We start from the raw sequence: 20,756 nt of genomic DNA on the forward strand, positions 1-20,756 counted from the left end.
GGCCACACAAGGTTTAAATAAATAGTTGCGCTGAAAAATAATTTATTTCGAATTCCGGGATGACTGTAATAGTCATAGTTTTCTAGTTAAAATCAGATAAAAGGGGTTCAAATTTTATTTTTACGTCAAATGTACCATCACTAAGTTGCTGATGTAGTTTCTGAGAAACAAATTCATGTCTATGTTTAGTTAACTAAATAAATAAGCTGATAAAGTTTTTAAAACAAATACTTTTAAATTTTAAGTAAAAATGTTAAAAATAGTTAGAATTTTTCCAAAATTTGTTTAAACTGGTTTTGTTTATAAAATTATGGTTTCATATTGTATTTTAAACTGAATTCGAAGCACGAATCAATAGTGTTCACCTTTTTCTATGAAATTTGTTCAACTGAAACAAATAATTTATTATTATTTACAAACTTATTTTTCCTTCTCCTTGTGGAAAATTGGAGAAAGAATTCGAAAATGCATTCGATTTCTCACATAAGGAAAATAATGACACATAGAGAATATTAAAATACTGCCAGGTATCAGTATTTTCTTAATTATACTTAACTAACTCTTAAAACTTTTAAAAAATTAATGAAAACTTCTACTACAAGTACTTTAAACACATCTTTACCATGGGTAGTGTGATTCCATACCATTTCGAAAAATTGAAGGGATGAATTTGAAGGGGAGGAGAGAATACAAATTTGCCAATTTGTTGGATGCAGCAATGCGATGTCCTCAGACATTCAGCAATCAATATTGACCATAACATCCTTTTTACCGCATCGTGTTGCATTGAATTTTCCCTTTTCGGTTTCCTATGAGGCACCGGTCTCGATACCAAAATAAACCTAATATTAACGATTGTCAATATTTGACACAAACATTACTGCTAATGGTAATATGGCTTTGATGTTGATGATAATGATTTGATGTTGCCTATTTTAAGTGGACCGAAAGATACAAATTTTCTTGGAATCTGACTTCCAGTGAATAAACATCAAAATTTAACAAGAACAAGTTTCGCCCCCCACCAAAGGGACGAAAATTATCGCTGTCTAAAAGTTTCCAAAAGCTTATCAAACTGAACCAACGCGTGCGTGTTGACAATTCCCAAGTGCTGCCAAATCCGTGCCCACCATTATCACCGAACATGACCTTCCCGAACCCCCGAATTAGCCCAGTATGGATTTCACTCTGATAGACAGTTAAAGGGCACGGAAAAATTTGTTAAAATTGTTAATTTTGTACATTTCATCATTTCAATATTTTTTGTTTGAAATCAAATGTTATTTTATTTTAATTCACATTTCACATAAATTCCATCATCAAACCAGAAGTATTTTCTTCCGTGTCCAAAAGGGACACACTGTTGAGGGACGAAAAGAACAACTTTTTGCTTTCAGTCGTCAGCCGCCCCATTGGAGATTATCGAGATCGTGCTGACAGCACCAGCACCATCACCCCCTTGAGAGGAAAACGTCCCCAGAGGGTGCGGGATGGGAAAACTCGAAATCGTTCTCGTCATTGTGTCCGCTTTATTGGTTTTATGTTTATCCCGGTTTCGTGTCATCATTTTCGAATGTTGCGCTAAGCTGGGTCGTTTTTCGTGAGGTATTGGGAGGGGTTGTGAAGAAAAAGTTTAAATTGACAAAAAGGAATGGATTAAAAGAGTATATGAAAATGTATTATTCCTAAATGTTCTTAAAATCAATTTCATTAGAAAAAAAAAACATTAGCACCTCATTATATTCTAATTTACAAGCGTTCCAATTAATTTCAACATAAGCCTGATTAAATTTCCTCCCTACATCACTCAATTGAATTGGTACATGAACGTGAAAACGTGTCAAACAAGCACCAGCACAAACAAAGTATCCCGTCACTTTCGACAGTTTAACCAATCGATACGCGAGTGGAGAACGGAGCCAGGGGATTGGAGAGCGAAAGGCTTATCAGTTATTTGTCAAATTGTCAAATCCAATAATCACCCAATTTGTCGATTTGGTGCGGCCGATTGGCAACCTTTTGGCACACGCACACCCACCCATACATGCGCGAAAATACGACTTCAATTGATAAATTCAGTTGTTGAAATGTGCTGCAAGTGCACACCACCAATTCAATCGTCGTTATGGAATTAGAGTCGTTTGATTGATTGACGGGAATCGTTTTGCTTTGGTGACTAGTTGGTTATGTTTTTTGATCAGCTGTTTGTAGCAGAATCAAAGGGGAATTTATGGTTTTTATTTTCGCTTCAGTGAAGGGATTAATTTTTATCATTTTCCAGCGAATGGGAACAGAAATAAACTTAATACAAAAATGTGCAAGTGGTTATGTTACACATGACCAATATGACAAAGTACACAAAGTTATTTACGCAAAGCGCTTAAAATATATTATATTCTTCAATTACGTTTCAATCATTTTATTCGGAACCAGGTTTACCAGGTCAAAATAAGAAAAATCTGGTTAAGTATCGATCAGAAATCTGGAACAATCTGGCAGACGAAAATCTAACCATTCTCAATTATGAAGGAGAGGAATTGAATTAATTCAATGAATTGTAGAATTAAGGTGCTTAAATTGATTTTATTAAATGTTGAATTACAATTCCCTCTAAAAAAAACTCATTCTATTTTTCTTAATTTCAATTAAATTCGTTCATTTTAATCAAAAAGTTGTTCAAAATGGGCATGAAGTGAAAAATCTGGCAAAATCTGTCAAAATCTGGCACTGAGAAGAATGAACCTTTTTTCTGGCATTCCCAGATTTATCTGGCAACCTGGTAATCCTGTTCGGAACTACCAGTAAGTGGCCACTTGTTTCGAAATGTCAATATACATGTCCAACATCCAAAACAATGAAGTATGATACCCATCTGGCCCAAAATCAAATGGTTCAGTAAATGTCCCTCAGCCGGAACCATCCTTGAGGGTACTGTGCCATCCAGTTTGCGGCCACTTCTGTCCAAATGTCCATCTGCATATCCAGTAGGATGTAACAAATCCAGGTACCCCCTGAAATCAAAGATTGACCCATCAATTGGCAAAAATCCAAATTTGAGCTCATTTTGACCACGGGAGCCGGGACTCGTGGTGTATAGGGTAAGCGTAGTTGCCTCTCACCCAGTCGGCCTGGGTTCGTTCCCAGAAGGTCCCGGTGGCATTTTTCGAGACGAGATTTGTCTGACCCCGCCTTCCGTCGGATGGAGAAGTAAATGTTGGTCCCGGTCTAACCTAGAGGTGTTAGGTCGTTTGCACAGTCCAGGTGGAGTCGCTGGTAGGCAGTTGGACTCACGATCCAAAGGTCGTCAGTTCGAATCCCGGGGTGGATGGAAGGTGTAAAAAGAGGTTTGCAATTGCCACAACAATCAAGCCTTCGGACACCTAGTTTCGAGTAGGAATCTCGCAATCGAGAACGCGAAGGCAATGCTGTAGAGCGAACAGGGAGGAGTTCCCTTTAAGATTGCATGGGAAAAATCGCCAAAATATATGGAGATAAGCCACTGTTTCAGTTCCCTACCTGTGGAGAGCGTAATAGTTTTCAAGGCCTTTTCATTTTTCGGATGTAGGATCTTCATTAAATTTTTATCAAGTTTCCAAGAAAAAAAGTACATTTCAGGGGTTTTCCCGCAACGTTATTAGCTTTCAAAAATGATGTATTTTTGCGATATCAGATTTAAAGTTTAATATTTGCGATGATTTTAAGTCAAATGTCTTCCTAAAGATTGGCTTGAAATTAAGTTAGATTAATTAAGATCAGACTAGATGAGATAAAGTTAACATTGATACTCAAAATCAAATCGCATTATCAAATCATGATTCGTCCAAAGAACAAAAATAACAGTTACTGTTTACAACTCTTGGACAAAATTGTAAAGTATTGATTTTTTCCTCTAAAATTTAGTATTTGGCAACAAATTGACGAAAAAAGTGTTTTTGTGCCTATTCAAATGTTGAGATTAATTTCAATATTTTGAAAATATATTTATTCGAAGGATCCGAAAAATTCACAGTGACAATGAAAATCGGACGCATATTTGCTGAGTTATCGTCTCTTAAAAAATTGACGCTATTTTGGTGATGTAGAAAAAACCTCATTTATCCTGTTCGCTTCTCTTTCAGAAACTCTACATCAGCAACCATTGATCCAATCTTCAATCTTTTTGAAGCAAATTTTGAGAAATTATCCGATCATTTCGAAAACTTTTTCAGAGATGATTAAGCTTGTTCATGACATCTGCAGGTAAACAAAAGTCAAGTTATCATCAAAAAACAATTTAGGTAGCAATAACTTTAAACCAATGCACAATATCCAAAATTAAGTAAAGTAACTCTTGATTAAAAACTTGATAAAACATCTCAAAAATAATGTAAAAAAATCTACCTTTTCCAAAGATTTTTCCAAAGATTTGAAAAAAGACTTGTTTTTTCCGATAAACTGGCAGCACTGCTCAGTGGATTTCAGGCAACTTTCTAGTCACGAAATATTCTAGCAGAACTGGTTCTGCAAGAGTCCTGCGAGATTGCTGGAACATTTCTGATTGAATGCTCTCAGAATATGCATCTCTAAATATCATTTTTCCAAAAATGAAAATTAAAAAAAGGGTTTTTTATGCAATTCATTTTTTTTTGTGAAAAATGATCGATGAAATTCAGGCAAAAACTTTGAAACTTGAATCTTTTTCAAGAATGTACGGCCGTTGCAAATATTTTTTTATGTTTATGTCCCTCGACTCTGGGTTGCAAAAAAATAAAAATAATATAAAAATTGAAAATTGATAATTAGCCATGGTTTTGACATTCAAATAAAAAAAAGTGTTTTAAAATGCATTTTACACCTGTTCAGATGTTTTGCAGTCTTAAGTTTTCAAAATTCCAAAGTATTGGCAAATTTATTTTTATGTCGAAAAAAAACTTTTTTCAGTACTGTACAACGGAATTTCAAATCATTTTCAGTTCTTTAGACTTCATTTTCCATTAAAATTTTGAAGTTTTTAGAAAAAAAAAATTCTGCCCTTTGATTTCGGACCAATTTTGAAGGGGCGAAATAAACTTTTAAAAAATATTTGCATCAGCTTTATATGTTTCTTAAAATTTCTAAGCAATACAATATTTTAACATTGAACAAGACACCAAATTATCGAAAAATCCGTTCACAAGGTATATTTTTAGAATACTGTAATAGCCTTTTTGTTTCGACGGTTGCAAAAATCGTATGGAGACTTGTATGGACAAAACAATTATACCCAAATAAAAAAAAACAAACACTGCTTTAAAACAAATCAAGCAAAATTTTGTAAACTCTGTCAAGAATTTATATTTTCTTCATTTGTTCTTGTAATTTTTTGCAATATTCTAATCATTGAAATTGCTTGAATTCATTAATGTGTGATGGAAGATTTTATATCAAATCTTAAAATATTTCCTTTTTCACAAAAAAAACTAACTTAATCCACCTATGTGGTTGGAGCCTTCCTCACTCATTACCAACAATGGCTGATATGAAGGGGTTGTACAAAAAAAAGTACATAAATATAACTAAAGAGGCCCTTTCTCGAGAACGGGTTGAGAGATCTTCAATGTGTTTGGACCCGTTGGAAAGATCTTTTGATAACCTAACCAACAATGGGTCGGATGGTGGATCCGGACATAGTTTAGGGGAAAGTGGGGCAAGTGTAACAAGCTAAGGAAATGCTCGTTATAACCCATTAAAAAGTTAAAAAATCTGTCGAATTTTATTATAATTATATTATTCTAGGTCTTGACTAAGACTTTGTCAGAGCAAGTTTTTAAAAAATCCTGTTTTTTAATGTAAAAAATTGATTTTAAAAATTTTGATTTTCCGTACGTTCTACTCAACTAGTGGGGCAAGACGAACAACCCGTTGGGGCAAGAGGAACAATGCATGAAAAAACATGTTAATTTGCTAACAATTGAACTGTTATCACTTAGATACATCAGATTAGAATGTATTTGAAAGGTTTCTTCCATTTTTAGACTAAATAATAATGTTTTACTAAAAAAATATCGTTTTTACGAAAAAAAAAAAATTATTTAGATGATAAATAGTTAATTTTCATAATATCACTATGTTTTGTTTGGACATTTTTTTTAACAATTGTTTATCAGTTTTTAAGTACTTTCATGTATTTATTTCCCAATAAAATATGTTGTTGCAGCAATTCGTATTTTTTTCCATACTAAAAATCCATATGGTACACTTGCCCCACCTGAATAAGATTTTTTAAAAGCTCTCAACAAAAATAACCAAAATTTAAATCATACTTTGTAATAGGTGCAGGTCATTGGTAGGGACACTACTGATCTAGGAAAAATAGCATTTTGATAAAATGAGTCTTAAAACGAACCCTAAGCCTTATTTTGTACTTTCCAAATATTATAAGAAAACAAAGGTTTTGAAAAAACTTCATTAAATCTTATACTCCGTGGCGTTTACGTCGTTTTGGCGGTTATGTGGTAGTAGAATCAGCTAATTGCATTGCTAGCAACAATTCCTCATACTGAAAATAATCAAAATTGTAAAAATGTCGGCCGTACGAGCGATTGTTCCTCTTGCCCCGTATGGTCGTCTTGCCCCACCTTCCCCTACATACATTTAAGTGAGATCCGGTTTTCAAAAAGTACATCAATATCACTTAAGTGGCCATAACTCGAGACAGAGTTGCCAGATCTTCAATGTTTTGGACTCGTTGGAAAGGTCTTTTGATAACCTAACCAACGATGGATCGGATGGTGGACTCGGACATAGTTTACATACACTTAAGTGAGATCCGGCTTTCAAAAAGTACGTCAATATCACTTAAGTGGCAATATCTCGAGACAGGGTTGCCAGATCTTCAATGTTTTGGACTCGTTGGAAAGGTCTTTTGATAACCTACCCAACGATGGGTCGGATGGTGGATCCGGACATAGTTTACATACATTTAAGTGAGTTCCGGCTTCCAAAAAGTACATCAATATCACTTAAGTGGCCATATCTCGAGACAGGGTAGCCAGATCTTCAATGTTTTGGACTCGTTGGAAAGGTCTTTTGATAACCTAACCAACGATGGGTCGGATGGTGGATCCGAACATAGTTTACATACATTTAAGTGAGATTCGGCTTCCAAAAAGTACATCAATATCACTTAAGTGGCCATATCTCGAGACAGGGTTGTCAGATCTTCAATGTTTTGGACTCGTTGGAAAGGTCTTTTGATAACCTAACCAACGATGGGTCGGATGGTGGACTCGGACATAGTTTACATACACTTAAGTGAGATCCGGCTTTCAAAAAGTACATCAATATCACTTAAGTGGATATATCTCGAGACAGGGTTGCCAGTTCTTCAATGTTTTGGATTCGTTGGAAAGGTCTTTTGATAACCTACCCAACGATGGGCCGGATGGTGGACCCGGACATAGTTTACATACATTTAAGCGAGATCCGGATATATGTGAAAACACATTTTTATACATAACTTTTGAACTACTTATCGAAACTTCAATCTGTATAAAACTCGATCTATGGGACCCTAAACCAAGTCGAATGCAACAGGTTCGGGTCAAATCGGTTCAGCCAGTGCCGAGAAACATGAGCTAGTTTGTTGGTCACATACATACATACACACACACATACACACACACATACACACACACATACACACACACATACACACAGACATTTGTTCAGTTTTCGATTCTGAGTCGATATGTACACATGAAGGTGGGTCTACGACGTTTTTATACAAAGTTCATTTTTAGAGCAGGATTATAGCCTTACCTCAGTGAGGAAGGCAAAATCAGTGAAAATTATATTCGCAAAATAAACGCAACAATTGTAAAAATGTAAATATGGTATAGTTTATAGAGCAATGCTGGATTTAGTTGTAATGAAATTGATACAATTTTGTAACCTGATGTAGAGTAAGTTCCTTTTTCGTTTGAAACTTAACAAAAATTAAATGCAAAAACGCAAAGCTCAATTTTCATCAACGCTCACCCCGTCAGCAAATCCTTTATAATTAACTAATTATAAAGTTCAAATTGGACAGAGCTCACCTTTCAAAAGTGTGAACTTCTCATTTTATCCAAGATAAGAGATCACCGCGCTTTGATGATAATAGCCAGCTGGGGTTGCGGGAACTGTGCCAGGCAAAGTCCCGGGGTAAAATCTTTGAAGCATAATTTGGTTTTCCAAGCTCAAGAAGAAGGTGTTTTGGCGAGGGTGGTTTTTCCTAACATTTCGGAAAATCCAATATTACGTTAGCCCCGCAGTTTCAGTCTCAGATTCAACAGTTGGCTCATCGAGAAAGGTGTTTGGGGGGAAAATGGCACCAACCAAACAAAATGCCCACTAATCGGATCACATTTCATGATTTTGTTATTCTTCCTGGATCCATTATCCCTTTGTCACTCGAGTGAGGTGTTACGTTGAGATGGTCAATTGACAATATTTGTTTCAACATTATTTAAGCACCTGAAAATTCAAAATTAAACCTTTGGGTTTTAAGATTTGTAATAATCAGCGAAAAAAAAGAACTACAACGAACATTTGAGACATCCCTTCTTCAATATTTGCACCATTTTCTTCGGCAAACTCCCGGGGCCAGCACTGAGGTTTTCGAAAATTGAATTTACCACCTTGCTTCAAGAGGTGAGCAAACATTCGGCCTCGAAGGAAGTCCCATTTATCTTCGTGCAGCCTCCAGGAAAAGGCAAACTCACACATTTCCTAATCTTGGAAATGACTTGTGTCGGGATGAACTATAAATACCCATTAGACCTCTTTTTTATGTCTCAATTTTCGTCCATTTACCCAATTTTCGGGGTCTCCACCAAATATCAGCATCCTGGAATTGTCACATTTCCACCTTGAGCTGGTGGTGGGAGGGTGTGATGGAGTAAATTTGCCAGATTGGATGTGGAAACAAACAAAATATTTCCCAGAAGAGGCCCCACATGCACACAAATTCGTGGAAAAACAACGAAATCTAAGCTCGCGCTTTGATGTGATGTACTATTCTTGAGAGATTGTCTTGCGTGATGGTGGGGGAGTTTTCACGCGAAATCCTTAAAGCAAGAAGTGCCCCCCTTCACCCACTTCAAGTGAGGGGGAGAGTTGGAGCTCAGACTGTATTTGGGTAACGAAGTGTGATTCGATCTGAATTTAAATTACAATTCTCAAAAGAGAATCGAGAGTCGTATCATTTTCACTTGCGGTGAACCACGTAACGTAAGGCTTTTTGATTGCAAAAGTTTGATTGCTGGTGAGGGGGTGGGTAAGAGAGGATGTTTCCAGTGAAATTTGGCAGATGATAAATTTATTTTAAGGATTTTGTCTTTGCCATAGAAATTCAAAGTCAAATACTTTCTCAGAAGATACATTGGATTAAGATTACACAAGGCAGCTTAAATGAAAATGTATGATCAAGCATTTTTTTAATTTAAATTAAAATGGTAGCATTCTATAGCAAAAAACGCGAATAATAGACTAACATGCTAACAAATGTCGGTACAAATAAATTCAAAAAATAAACAAAAACTGAAATCAGGTGTTAGAACCAAACACAGAAACAAACATTAGCTAAACAAGTAAATGCAAATTAAAATACTATAAAGAAACAAGAAAAAAAAAACAAGAGAAGTATTTTTTTGTTGAATAAAAGTTGCTGTGAATTAACTTCTAGAAGACTAAAAATATAAAAAAGAATCGAAAAAGTTTACATTAGCGGGTTCAAATCGAAACATTAAAATTGCCGAACTCTATTGGCAAGTGAAAGACTATTAGTTGGATATTAGGAACAATAATTGTTGTAATTTAATCATCCAAGGTTTACTATTGGACTTTTATTTTTCAATTGTTCTTCGTGTAAATTCCTACAAGCTGCATGGAATAGTTTTGACTGCAAAAACTTTTTTGAATTTTTTATTTGATTTTATAATTTTTGAAATCAAAATGGTTTTTATTTCCCTAAACGCCCTGCCATTCATAAATACCAACTTTTATGAAAATTAGCTGTGCAATATTTGTTCAGTGGACAATAAACTATAAATTGAAGCATTAGACTCGAAAAGGTGTTTTTGATATCCTTGTCTATCATTCCAGGTGTCATTAGTGCCCACCAATATGTCGAAAACTATATTTTTATTTTGAGATGCCCTATTCTTAATGCTTGAATTTTTCTTAAAAATTACAAGAGTTTTAGGGCAGTGTAACCAGAGTTACAGAGTTCTTTAAAAGAGTTTATTTTTTTATTTTTTTTTTTAATATATTTCAATCAGTGCGGAATAAAATGCATATTCAAATCAAGTTTTTTTTCTAAATGATAGGCAAAAAGTTAAACAAAAAAATCATTAAAATGTTTACAAATTTCAGTAAAAAAGTTTTTTAAAAATTTTAGTCCATTTGTTAAAAAAAACTAAAAGTGCAATCAAAAAATAATTAAATATGTTTTTCCATCACTTTTTAAGGGTGCACAGTAACCAAGTTGGCTGTTGTCTTCTTGATCCAAAATTGACTAACTCACGGACCAAATCCAACAAAAATCTGATTGTAAGAATAGTCAAACTTTGTTGTCCGATCGAGCTCAATTTTATTGGCCGAAATAATTAGACCCGTATTTTTTTGTTTGGCCATTAGGGTGACCTACGCCGTGTTAGGGTGGTTCGAAAAATGGCAATTTTCGTCGATTTTCGCAAAAACCACTTTTTTCAAAAAATCCTATCTCCGCGCCATTTCATCCGATTTTAGCTGTCCTAGACGCAAAAGAAAGGTGATTAGTTTGGCTATTTAGGAAAAATAGTAAGAAGTTTCAAAAATCTAGCGTAACATTTGAAAAGGTCATATGAAAACTTAAAATGCTGTTTTAAAGGTCTCGGGACCAAAGAGCCTATGTCTGAAAATGTTTTTATCGGATTTCTCGGAAAATTTCACATTAGATATCAAAAATTTGTGAAGTTTTGTTTTCGATACTCTGAGATACGATTTTTTGAAAATAAAAACTGGAGTTTTCGACGCACCACGCGCAAAAATGGAAAAATGACGAAAACGGGAAAAAATCGACTTTTTCCACTAAAACTGCGATAACTTTAAAATTTCAGCGATGACCTATAGATGTTATGGTACCAAAAGTCTTTTAATTACGAAAATTTTAGTAGCCACCACCTAGTTTTATTGAGGTTTTTTGGTACACAGAAAAAAATCAATTCCCGTAATCGTGAATTAAGTTCACGAATGTGAGATCCACGAAGGAATTTATTCATGAGTATGGTGCATTTGCACCATAAACGTGAATATATTCCTTCGTGGTTCTCATAATCGTGAACTGACTTCACGGTTTCGAGAATTGATTTTTTTCTGTGTAGCATCTTGATTGCTTAATAGTTTTATTTGGGCATTCACCGAAACCATTAAGCAAGAGCTAATTAATAGGTTCTAACAGGGTTTTATGCCTCGGACATAAAACCTTGTGACAATAAAAGCTAAATGGCTTTCAATAAGGTTTTATGAAAGTTTGAAGGGAGTCTTGAAAACTCTATGGCAATGTCATGCCAAACGGTTTTATCGCATGCTTCTTTAAAACCATGGCTGTTTTAGCTGTCAAGTGCCATTAGGCATGCAAAAAGCCTAATTAAAACCACAAGCTCCTGAAAAAGCTTTTAACGCGGTCAATTAGCAGTGCATAAATATTTGATAAAGACCACAAAAAATCTGGTGGTTGTTAAAGTGATGTATTATTTTATTTTTTTTTTTTTTGCAATATCCGGTTAACAGCATCTTTTGTTAAGGATTGTTGCCCACAGTCCGTGCAAAATCCCGATCTCATTTCGCAACTACCATAATCGCATGATTAATCGTCGTAATCCCGCTGGTTTCACCGACCAACCAACCAAGCGACTCCGATATCTCTCGTCAAAAGCCATAATCCCGTCACGTAAACCACTATTACGGGATGTTGCGCACGTTGGGTGCGAGGTGCATAAATCACTCCAGCATGAATAAAAACAAGCAATTCATTCTCGCTCCATCTTAACTCTTTTGTTGTGGTCTCGTGGTCCAACTCTTTCATTATGGTTTCGTTTTGGTTTTTAATTAGTAAACCGTGAAGATTGGCGAAGGAAATTGTTAATGAGTGAATGCTGAGGAAGCTCAAAGAAGAAAGAAGACGAAGCAGCTGCAGTTTTATCGCCGTCATCAGGTGTAACGTCGACCTTCTACGGGGCAGTCGGCCAAGTCAACCCATCGAAGTTCGCGCGCGCTTTTCGTCATTACTTAGTCGTCGGTCTCCGAAATCCCGTCCAATCCAGCTGTGCTTCGTGGCTCAAGAAGCTGTCAATTCCTGCAACGAGTGCACTTTGCTTTCTGGTTCAAACGTCGTCCGAAAAGTGTGAGAGAGAGAGCCTTTTAATTAAGGCTACGTAATTTAGTTAGCATAACGTCGTTTAGAGCTAGTGAAATTTGCAACCTTCTCGGGGCAGCCTGAACGTCGAGAAAAGGTCAGTCGCTGCTGAAATGTGGGTTTCTTCTGTCGAAAACACACCCACGTGGCGGGACCACCCCCTGGAATAACAACAACCGGAGCATCCAATCGAGCGTAACGGTGGAAAAACATCAAAACAGCCTGCAGCTATGCAACCCGGTCGAGCGTAACGCAGAACGTGACCTCGCTGGATATACATCGCTAGAGGAACGTGATTTTCTCGGAATGAAATTGATGAAGATGGGGTTGGGGCAGGCTAATTAACTACAAAGTTGATTATATTTTGCCAATTGAATCAACTGGGGGCAGTTTGTGTTTGAAAAATGAAAATTGATGTCCTAAAAATGTAAATTTAAGTGATGTTCTAAGCAGTTCTTAAGAAAGTCCAAATCCCATCGAAACAAGTGACCAAACAAAAATCAAACCAACGAAATTTTCCCCGTAAGCAAAATGGCCGACTCCAGCTCAAGCGACGAAGAGCTGGCCCAGGCCGCCACCACCCTGCCCAAGTCCTCCACGGTGGCCCTGCAACGGCGCGGTCCGGCCCAGTGCCACGAGTGTTACGGCGACTGTGCCGACTGTTGTGTGCCCTGCTGCAAGGACACCGTCCACCGGTGCCACTCGGATGGTGCCACCGCAGCTTCTCTCTCACGGATTGTGACCGGAAAGAACCTGCTGACCCGAACAATGCGGTACGCGCCCGGGCCGGCCACCCGGAAGTGCGTCCTCACGCTGGACGGGTACTCGTACGTGATTGGTGAGTTTGCTTTTTTAATCTTTTTCGGGATCGGTGTTTTCAGGCTTGAGTTGGTTTTGCAATTTTTCAGCTGAACGGGGAAATTGAACGGGAAATTAATTTTAATGTTTGTTCAATTGGAAACAATGGCGCTTTCTTTTGGAATGGTTATAATTAATCGGTGGAAATGCTGCACGATGTGGGCTGCATTTTTGAATCTTTATTGCAGAACGAAAGCCATAAAATGCAAACATATTGAGGCGGAAATTGGGAGCAAATGGAATTAAATGAATTTGATGATTTCTTTCAGATCACTCAAGAACTGTGTCATGTTTCAAAAAATGAGCATTATTTATTTGAAATGTGACATTTTCCATTCTCCGCCAACTCACACAGCAATTGCCCTTTGATTTGCGTGAAACTTTGACCTAATCACGGAAATTTGGTGTCAAAAAGACTTTTAAGTAAAATTGGACGCCCGATTTGATGGCGTACTCAAAATTCCGAAAAAAACGTTTTTTTTTATCGAAAAAAAAACAATCAAAAAGATTAAAAAATTCTGCAATTTTCCGTTACTTAGCTGTAAAAAAAGTTGGAAAAGGTAAGGAAAAGGGAAATTTTATGTACTTTTCGAATCTACATTAACCCAGAAGGGTAATTTTTTCATACCGAAAATTTTTTCGCACTTCTTTCTAACTTTACAGGGTACTTTTGTAGCGTGTGATAATATTCTACAATATTGTAGAGAAGACAGTTTTTTTTTTCATAAAATTATTTTTATTAGGTTCTTTTCGGTACTGGGACCTGGTTAGGACCGAGTCGGCTTTTGTAATTACATTTGACTTAATAATTACAGAGGATCTTGTGTGATATTGTAGAGAAGACAGTTACAAACATGTAGATGTACAAACAAAAGGGATTTGCATTAAACCATCACGAGTTATCGCGATTTTACGAAAAAAAATGTTTTGAAAAAGTTGGTTGTGTCGTTCACGGTAGTTTATCGTCACCCGTCACAAGAACAACGAAACGAAGAGTTGAAATTGTCTGCTCGACAACATTGCACAGTGGTCCAAACCCGAAATCTAGCGTGACAAAATTGATAGTGGCCATTTTTGTAATTTAGGTTAAGGTGTTTATGAAAAAATGATTTTTTAAATTTATCTTTATCTTTTATATTTTTTAGCGAATTGGTGTCTTCTAGACATAGTAGAGCTTATCAAAACACACATTTATCTTCCAAAAGAGCGAAAATCGGACCATTTAAACGATAGTTATTGCCAAAATACGACGAAAAAGACGCCATTATGAAATGTGAATAACTCAAAATGGTGGTGGAGTACCTCACTCTTATAAGCATCACATTCTTTTTTGCCCATAACTTTTCACAGAAAAAAAATCATGGTAATATTACATCTGGGAAGGGGTACATCTTTTATGTCAGAAAAAAGTGTAATTTAACATCTGAAAATGTGTAATTTTAGCACTATTCTGGTGTAATGTCGCATTTTCAGTCTAAATTGAGGTAAAATTACATCATAAAAGAGCCTTTTGCTGTGTTGATAGAATTGACCAAAATTCGTTTTTCAAGAATAAAAATGTTCATTTTGACAAGCTCTACAATTGTTTTGAAGGCCCCAAAAATGTACAAAATGATCTAGTGGTTGTAAAAGAAGAATCAAGTTTTTACTGAAATATTTCAGGAATCAACAAAATAATTCAATTTATTCCTAAAATATTTCAGCTAAAACTTGTTTCTTCTTTTACTACCACAAGATCATTTTGTATATTTTTGGGCCCTTCAAGACAATTTTAGAGCTTGTCAAAATTAACATTTTTAGTCTTGAAAAACGAATTTTGGCCAATTCTAAAAAAAATTATGGGCAAAAAACGATTTAAAAATGCTCATTTTCAAATTGAGATTAAATAGTCAAAGATCCTGTTGTTTATTCGACCGTATCAATAAATTTTTTAGAACATACAAGTGTTTTGATTCCCCAAACAGACCGAAAGCCAAAACCTAACCTAAAAAATTAAATAGTCAAACAAAAAAGACCTCCAAGATATTTTCAGCAAATGTACTCTAGAATGTGTACTTTCAGATGCTTCTAAGAGCGAGGCCAAAATTCACCACCTTTTCGAGTTTTTCACATTTCAAAATGGCGTATTTTTCGTCGTATTTTGGCAATAACTTTCGTTTTAAACGTCCGATTTTCGCTCTCTTGGAAGATAAATGTGTGTTTTGATAAGCTCTACAAATGTCTAGAAGGCACCAACTCGCTAAAACATAAGCATGAGTTGATAAATTAAAAAAAACTCTCTTTTTCATAAACACCTTAACCTAAATTACAACAATGACTCTAGAAACTTCCCGTCTGAAGAAAGAGCTTTGTGCTCTTGAGCAAAGTTGCTCAGAATGCTGTTCTCTTCAACTTTTCTGAAGGCACCAAAGCGCCAAAATAAAAATTCAGAATCACCCTAACATTTTTACCACCCTGATGTCCACCGTACCAAAAGATGCCCCAATTGACCCTGATCATTTGTCCCGAAGACACCAAAGCTCTTAACGTGTGGTCGCTATCAATTTTATCACGCTGGATTTCGGTTTCGGACCACTGTGGCAGAACATTGTTACACTCTAGAAAATAACACTGCAAAGTTAGAAAAAAACACGATATTTTAAAATAAAAAAATTTGTTCTAAATGAAAAAATGACCCTTCTGGGTTATTTTTGATTCAAAAGGTACTTTAAATTTCCCTTAAAATTACATGTTCCAAAAAAATTTACATTTGGGTAACGGAAAATGGAAGAGTTTTTAAAACTTTTTCATAGTTTTTTTTTTTTATTTCGATGACAAATAAATTTATTCTGAATTTTGAGTACGCCAACGTCAACAAATAGGGGATCCAATTTTACATAAAAGTCCCTTTGGCACCAAATTTGTATCTCATCACCGTTTCAGGCTGCAATTGATTGAAAAACACCTCTGTTTTCGCATGTTTAAAAATGGAAGGGGTCGTACCGCCCCTCCGTCACGAGATATCAAAAAACGGACCTCGGATTCGTGATCAGGGACAAAAGTTACTCCTAAAGACAAAGTTTCACGAAAATCTAAGAAGAGTCGGGGCAACTTTTCCCGATTTCGTGTGAGCTGGTAGAGAATTACCCAATTAGTGTTTTCCTATAAAAAAAAAATGAAAAAAAAATCATTTGGTACATTTCAGCAGAAGTTCAATGAACCTCAACAAGAATATTTAATCAAAAATGTTCACAGTCTGGATTATTCGAAGCTCTTCATAGAAACTTCGGCTTGCTGAATTATGAAAAAATAGTGAGGTTTGATGCATCCTAATCAATGTTTTTTTCTTCTATTTCCAGGTAAGCACATTTCTGGATCACAACTCTGTCCCACCCACGCAAGTAAACTTGGGTGCAAATGCATTCCTTCGTTTCAGTTCAAAATGATCTAAAATTGGCATACCTTTATAAGCATAATTCACAACACTAAGAATAAACGCAGCCCAGCTATTCAACGCAAACAACAAGAAAAGGTCGTAAAATTACGACGACATAACTGGAAGAACACTGCCCGACGTACAACCACACAGCAATGCTCCATAAATACAATGATGATGACGCCAATTTTCCCGCGTCTCCATGACGTAGTCAACCGAGACCTTCTCTGCCCCAACCAAGTCCAAGTCGTTGCGCTTGGAAGTTTTTTTTTCTGAGCTTCTTGGACGTTTTTATTTTCGCCAAGTTCTTGGAGCGGCTTGCACGAGACGGAACATTTTCCCAGCCGCTTCCAAGAACGGGTTCAGCAAATAAATTATGAGCAAATAAGTTTGCTCTTATTTTGCCGGCTTCGAAGATTGGTGCACGGAAAAAAACTGTTGAAATGTTTTAGGTACCGATTTGTGTTGTCATGAATAACAATATTCATGAATAATGTTCATGATTTTGGGAACATCATTAGAAAATTCATGAAAATTATAGCTTGTTGTTTTTTGTTCTGATTCTCAGAAGACATCACGTTATCTTGGCCGTCATCAACCGTGACGTCACACAGGATCAATTTTCTGAATCAAATTGATGATGCTGGCTAATAATGGATTTATGACAATTCCGTCAGAGTTCCAAGAATACATACGCCAAGTTAAGCCATCTGCTTTAGCACAAACATTCCCATGGAATAGCGTACATTACCCAGGGAAAATCAATAGAACGACGATAACGATTGATATGGTTTATTGTTTTCGTTACGTTGTTATCTTCCGATTCCGAGTGCAACTTCCGAGAGGGCACATAAACACACGTGGAGAGCTGCATCAACTCGTAAATATACGTCGGACCCAAACCTCGCCTCCGAACTCGACCAACCAAGACGCTTTTGCTAGATCGAGCAGAAAGAGGGAAAAGCTCTGCAAATATTGGGGATCGTTTCTTTGCTCACGGGGGGAAATCGGTTCACGATTTTTTTTCCGAGAAGAACCCAAGAACCGTTTCCTGTTTCAATATGTGTCGGAAAGTGGGAGAACATACACGCAGACTCACCGGAAAGCCACGTGCATACATCATCTCTTGTGGCAAATGGGCGGGATTTGAACCGAACGACATAAAGTCACAATCAATCAATTTCACGAATTACCGGCGAGTGAGATCGATTTGACGAAGTACTGGGAGGTGGTGGGATTTCGATGGGTTTAAGGGCACTTTCACGGTTGCTGAGTGGGAATTGATTTCTTCGACGCGACTTGAATAGATTTTATTTGTCTTTTATCTACGTGTTTTAAGACAGACATGCTTCTTAAAGTATGATGTACAGCGTTTAACATTTCCGTAGTAACAGTTCAAAAGGGTGAATCTGCGTTTGTAAACAAGCCCCTGTTACTTGGCGTGAACTGTCACTTGAGCAAAAGGGATAGACGGCATGTTTACAAATGTAGATTCGCCCTTTTGAACTGTTACTACGGATTTTACGTAGAATTACAACCACTTTCTTTGGTTGCTTCATTCAGCTGCTTCAACGTCACAATAAAACGTGACTTTGGAGAAATCAATTTTTTTCGGTCATAAATTGCAACACGTTAATCTATAGTTGGATTGTGTTCGAATTGTGTGGTATAGATTATTCCGTCAATGGGTTACGGACTACAGATGTACCGGACAAGTCATATTACAAGTCGTGCAGCAATCTTCGACTGTACCGCCCAGATAACTTGTAATCAACCGAGTCGTGTACAATTATCACACATTTCTTCGCAGCAGCTTGACACCGCCTCGTAACTCATCTATCTAATCTGCGCCAATTGTCTATAAATAGGGCTAATTGGCCGGCGGTCAGTATCAGTCAGTACGATGCTCGGACCGAAGGTAACGTGGTCACTGCTGGCCGTGGCAGCAGCCTACCTCGTCGGATCAACCAGCGCCCAGGAGAAGGACTGGTGGGAAACGACGGTCTTCTACCAGATATATCCGCGATCCTTCTTCGACACGAACGGCGATGGGGTTGGTGATGTGAAGGGAGTTACCGCAAAGTTGCAGCACCTGAAGGACACCGGCTTCGAGGCGACCTGGCTCAGTCCGATCTTCTCGTCACCGCAGGAGGACTTTGGCTACGACGTCAGTGACTTCAAGTCGGTGGATCCTCTGTTTGGAACGAACGCCCACCTGGAGGAACTGTTTGCCGAAGCGAAGAAGCTGGGAATCAAGATCATCCTGGATTTCGTGCCGAACCACTCCAGCAATGAGCACGAGTGGTTTATCAAGTCGGAGAATGGTGATCCCAAGTACAAGGACTACTACGTGTGGCATGAAGGAAAAGACAATCCTCAGGGAGGTCGTAAAATCCCACCGAACAACTGGGTAAGATAGCATGTGTGCTTAGCTTTGCAAGTCAGTGCATAACGAAAGTTGAAATCCTTTCTCAGCAATCCGTATTCTACGGATCAGCATGGGAATGGAGTGACAAGCGTCAGGAATACTACCTGCACCAGTTTGCGGTCGGTCAGCCGGATTTGAACTACCGCAACCCGGAAGTGATCAAGGAGTTCGACGACATTCTGCTGTTCTGGATGCAGAAGGGAGCGTCCGGGTTCCGGATCGACGCGATCAACCACATGTTCGAGGTGGAAGATTTCCGCGACGAGCCGATCAACAATCCGGAAGATCCGAACAGTTACGGCTACACTCACCACATCTACACCAAGGATCTGCCGGAAACGTACGACGTGATCGCCCACTGGCGCAAGCTGATCGACAGCTACGTGGAGGAGAACAAGGTGGATACCATGTGAGTAGTCGCTGTCCAGATAAACAAGTATTCCCAGTTGACGATTTTGTTGTTCGCAGCATCATGATGACCGAGGCGTACGCGAATCTGACCATGACCATGAAGTTCTACGAATCCGACGACGGCAAGGAGCAGCGAGCGCACTTCCCGTTCAACTTTGCCATGATCGAGGATCTGAACGATCACTCAAAGGCAACCGACTTCAAGTACATCATTGATCGATTCCTGGATAACATGCCCCGCGGCAAGGTCACCAACTGGGTGCTCGGCAACCATGACAAGCCCCGAATGTCCAGCCGATACGGTCGCGAAAGGGTCGACGGAATGGCGCTGATGTTGATGACGCTGCCGGGCGTTGCGGTCATCTACAACGGTGAAGAAATCGGAATGGAGGATTTCCGCGATATGTCCTACGAAGACAGTCGCGACCCGCAAGGATGCAACTTGGGCGAGGAAAACTACATGTGGGCTTCGAGAGATCCTCAGCGAACTCCGTTCCAGTGGGATGATACCTTCAACGCCGGATTCTCGTCCGCTCCTCGCACGTGGCTTCCGATGCACCCCCTCTACCGCCAAACCAATCTGCTCAAGCAGAAAGAAGCCGACTACAGCACGTACCACTTCTACGTGGACGCCCTCAAGCTGCGCAAAGATCGCGTCTACACGCACGGAGAGTTCCGCTCGCGGGCGTACAACGACGACGTCTTTGCCTTTGTTCGATTCCTGCGCGAAAACGAGGATCGTGGGCTCGACCCGTACAACGTGATCGTGATCAACTTCCGGGGAGAACCGCATACGATCGACGTTACGGATCTGTACCGGTTTGCAGGTGAGACCGCGCCTGTGCGTTTAGTGGGAACGGATTCGCGACACAAGGTAGGAGATTCCGTCAACACCACGGCGCTGCATTTGGGACCGTACGAGGCCATCGTGATTGGTCACGGTGGAGCAACAAGTGGAGCTGTGGGACTGCAAGTTTCGATCAGTTTGTTGATTGTAGCAATGTTGAAGTTCTTGTTGTTTTAGTTAAATAAACTCTTGAAAACTAAATCATCAATCAATTGAACTTGTTGTTAACAATCCCTAGGTGGTCCCCATACAAACCCTTATCTATGCAGACCCTAATCTTATCAACATTTAGAACACATTTTAAGGTGTGTATTGAAATTATGGTCGTTTTCTATTGCTTGATATTGATACCAATTGAATTTTATTGCCTCAGATAACCAATCGTTGATGTTGGGTAATA

At 38.0% G+C, this 20,756-nt stretch overlaps 2 protein-coding genes across 12 annotated transcripts in view; both read left to right on the forward strand.

The window, feature by feature from the left end:
- The window catches only part of LOC120418411 (dual specificity calcium/calmodulin-dependent 3',5'-cyclic nucleotide phosphodiesterase 1A-like), a 673,125-nt gene that overhangs the window by 496,113 nt on the left and 156,256 nt on the right, over positions 1-20,756 (forward strand). For 4 of the 11 annotated variants that reach the window (XM_052707726.1, XM_052707723.1, XM_052707724.1 and 1 more), the window contains exon 2: positions 12,095-13,235. The exons of 6 other annotated variants lie outside the window; for them this stretch is intronic. In XM_052707726.1, coding sequence (XP_052563686.1) covers positions 12,929-13,235 — 307 coding nt within the window. In that variant the 5' untranslated portion in view covers positions 12,095-12,928. Of the gene's footprint in view, positions 1-11,879; positions 13,236-20,756 lie in introns of those variants that run through there. One more of the 11 variants, XM_052707725.1, reaches the window with a different exon arrangement.
- LOC120427141 (maltase 2-like) lies at positions 18,550-20,557 on the forward strand. The gene is made up of 3 exons (XM_039591998.2): positions 18,550-19,080; positions 19,146-19,507; positions 19,567-20,557. The coding sequence occupies exons 1-3, from the start codon at positions 18,574-18,576 to the stop codon at positions 20,531-20,533; spliced, it is 1,836 nt and encodes a 611-aa protein (XP_039447932.1). The 5' UTR covers positions 18,550-18,573; the 3' UTR covers positions 20,534-20,557.

Source organism: Culex pipiens, chromosome 2 (genome assembly GCF_016801865.2).
Source record: "Culex pipiens pallens isolate TS chromosome 2, TS_CPP_V2, whole genome shotgun sequence".
Classification (NCBI taxonomy): Eukaryota; Metazoa; Arthropoda; class Insecta; order Diptera; family Culicidae; genus Culex; species Culex pipiens.